This window comes from Herpailurus yagouaroundi, unplaced genomic scaffold (genome assembly GCF_014898765.1).
Source record: "Herpailurus yagouaroundi ecotype Mexico unplaced genomic scaffold, PumYag 315, whole genome shotgun sequence".
NCBI lineage: Eukaryota > Metazoa > Chordata > Mammalia > Carnivora > Felidae > Herpailurus > Herpailurus yagouaroundi.
The window spans coordinates 326,256-329,640 of NW_024412532.1; the positions used below are offsets into that span (position 1 = coordinate 326,256).

General features: G+C 34.8%; 1 protein-coding gene across 1 annotated transcript; it reads right to left on the reverse strand.

Annotated features, from left to right (window-relative positions):
* Window positions 1–698: 698 nt before the first annotated feature.
* Window positions 699–1,637, reverse strand: LOC121021751 (olfactory receptor 4F6-like). The gene has a single exon (XM_040462382.1). It carries the CDS (start codon window positions 1,635–1,637, stop codon window positions 699–701), a length of 939 nt encoding a protein of 312 aa, XP_040318316.1.
* Between the last annotated feature and the right edge of the window lie 1,748 nt (window positions 1,638–3,385).

Sequence of the window (3,385 nt, forward strand, 5' to 3'; positions counted from 1 at the left end):
CTCTCTCTGTCCCAAAAATAAATAAAAAAAAACGTTAAAAAAAAAATTAAAAAAAAAAAAAAAGAAAGAAAACAATAAAATTGAATCATTCATATCCCAGGTTTAAATTGAAGGAAAGTTGTATAATTCATAGTTCCCTCAAAAGTTTGAGTATGTTAGCTCCAAGTTGATTAATTTGAATCCAGACAGTCTAATGTCTGAGGCCATGCTTTCAGCAGATTCTAAATCTATAATCTAAGCTTTTCATCAACTTCCCATACTTTTCCTAGGGCTTTAATTCAGTTTTCAAACAATTTGTTAACCAGAGAGTTAATCTGATAGTTCAATGTACCCTCACAATCAGTGATCTATTCTGAATATTATAAAATGGTAACTTTAGAAAAAAAAAACCCAAATTTTGTATTTTTTTAACATTTATTTATTATTGAGATACAGAGAGAGACAGAGTGTGAGCAGGGGAGGGGCAGAGAGACAGGGAGATACAGAATCTGAAGCAGGCTCCAGGCTCCAAGCTGTCAGCACAGAGCCTCACACAGGGCTCGAACTCACAAACCGCGAGATCACGACCCGAGCCGAAGTCAGACACTTAACCAACTGAGCCACCAGGCACCCTGTAAATTTTGTATTATTATTTAAGCATTTGTATTACTTGAAGTTGTCTGGAAATGCATAGAGTAACTTGTCCTCTTGTGAATTATTTAGGAGATCATTCTCAAACTCAGGAATTGACTACTCAGTCTTTTCATTGCCATCTTCATGTCCTTGTTCCTCAATGTGTAGATAATGGGATTCAGAATGGGTGTGATCATAAAGTCCAAAATGGCAAGAAACTTATCCACTGGCACTGTGGGAAATGGCCACACATAAACAAAGATGCACGGTCCGAAGAACAAAACCACCACAGTGATATGAGCTGACAGAGTAGAAAAGGCTTTAGACAAACCACCTGAGGAACGTTTCCATACAGTGACCAGGATGAAGATATAGGAGATGAGCAAGAAGAAGAAGGTGCCCATGGAAATGAACCCACTGTTGGCAGTAACCATGAATTCCATTCTGTAGGTGTCTGTGCAGGCAAGTTTGATAAACCAAGGAAGGTCACAGTAAAAGCTATCTATCTCATTAGGACCACAAAAAGGCAAATGGACAACAAAAGCTACCTGGACCACTGCATGAATGAGGCCAATAACCCAAGCACCGGACAGAAGCAAAATGCACATCTGTGGGCTCATGATAGTCAGGTAATGGAGGGGCTTGCATATGGCCACATATCTGTCCAAGGCCATGGCGATGAGCAGGACCATCTCGGATCCACCCAGGACATGAAGGGCAAATATCTGGATGACACAGCCCTGAAAGGATATGGTTTTGTGCCCAGAGTATAGGTTATGAATCATCTTAGGAACTGTTAAGGTAGAAAAACACAAATCAATGAATGAGAGATTGGCTAAAAGGAAGTACATGGGGGAATGTAAGAATGGGTCAAAGGTCACTGCGAACACAACCAAGAGGTTTCCCAGAACAATTGTTACGTAAAACACTGCAGAGAAAGCAAGGAGAAAATGCTGCACTGGTCTATAGGTAGAAAGTCCCAGCAACACAAATTCAGACACTGGAGAGTAATTTGACTTATTCATTGACCTTGTGTTACCTGAAAGGAACAAATAAAAATAATTACAAAAGGATGCACCAGAGCTATTGAAAGAAACAGATATCACTGGGTTTCAAATTCTGACATTACAGAAAAAATTTCACTCTTGGTCACAAAAGTCCTTTGAAAAAAAGTCATACAATGATTTATTGATTAAACAAATGTTCATTGAGCAGCTACCATGAAGACCTATGTACCTGGCACTGTGCCACATTCTGGGATATAATATATACCCTGTCTTCATGTAGTTTATAGTCTAGTTGTGAAGCTAAGCATTAAATAACTAATCATATAAGTGGATGATTATAATGGTGATAAGTTATTTGAAGAAAAGAACAAAGGACTATGAGAATTATAAGAGCTCACAGCAGTGCCATCTGCTATGACCTGGAAGAAGACATTTGTGCTAAAATCTAAATGATGAATAGGAGTTAAATAAGTGAGGAAAATAGGAAGAGTGATCTACCCAGAGGAAAGATTTGGGAAATACTCATTTAGGATGAAGAAACAGAACAATTTGGAATAAACAAACAAATAAATAAATAAGAGTCTGATCAAGGTAGAGTCCTCTACCCTGTGTAAAGAATTTGGTCAATATCTTAAAAGTGACAGAAAGCCACTAGGTACAGCAGTGAAATAATAATATTAGTACTTTGAAGAGTTTACAGTAGCTACAAAGTAAAGAATGTCGCACAGTAATCCCAAAGCAAGAGAGAGATCTATTAAGAGTCTATCAAAGGACCATTTCAAATCAGTATAGAAAGGGTAAATTTATCAATAAATGGTGTTGACACAGCTTACCAAACTTGGCAAAAGAAAATTAAATTCCTTACCTTACAACAGTAAATAAAATGCATCTTAATGGATATTTAAATGACAAAAGAAACAGGAAATAGAAGAAATATAGGCTTACTTTTAGGCAATCCTTTGTGTGAGAAAAGTCTTTCTAAACATATCCCCTCATGTGCAACTCATGCAGAAAAAAAAGGACACCTACAGATTCAAAAATTTTAATCTTCTATATAAACGTTTTATGAAAAAAAAAACAAATGTGGGAAATACTTGTTAAATATAATGATAAACCAAATTTTAAGTGAACAAACACATAAAAACTTGGACAGAATAATAAATATAAATAGTCATCACATGAAGAATAGTCATACTCACTAGCAATCAAAGAAATGTAAATAAAACAATATGGAGTTGCTATTATGTATGAATAACTAAATAATATATCATCAGTGAAGCTATGATGAAACAATCTCTATTATTCCCATTACAAATTCATATAACATCTCCAGAATACAATTTCAAACTACAATTTCAATCAAATATCTTTGAATTGCCTTATGACTAAGATTCCCTATACAGGAAATTTTGTTTAAGGTAATAAGAACAGATGAGCCAAAAAATGTACCTAGTGGGCAAATGTCATACAATTATTGAAAAAAGGAAAAAAAATGAAAATAGCCTAAATTCAAATGAGGAATTAAATTATGAATAGTATACCCAAATGGGAAAGGCATTCAACCTTAAATGTACAAAAATATGAAAATGTTAATAATAAACCTTTATTTTAAAAGAACAGTTTACAAAAGGAAATGTATAGAAAACATTTTTAATTATGCCTAGAAAAATAGAAATAAAAAAACAACAGATTGTTGAGCTCCGTGTGTATGTGTGTGTATGTGTGTGTGTGTGTGTGTGTGTGTGTGTGTATATATATATAAGTTT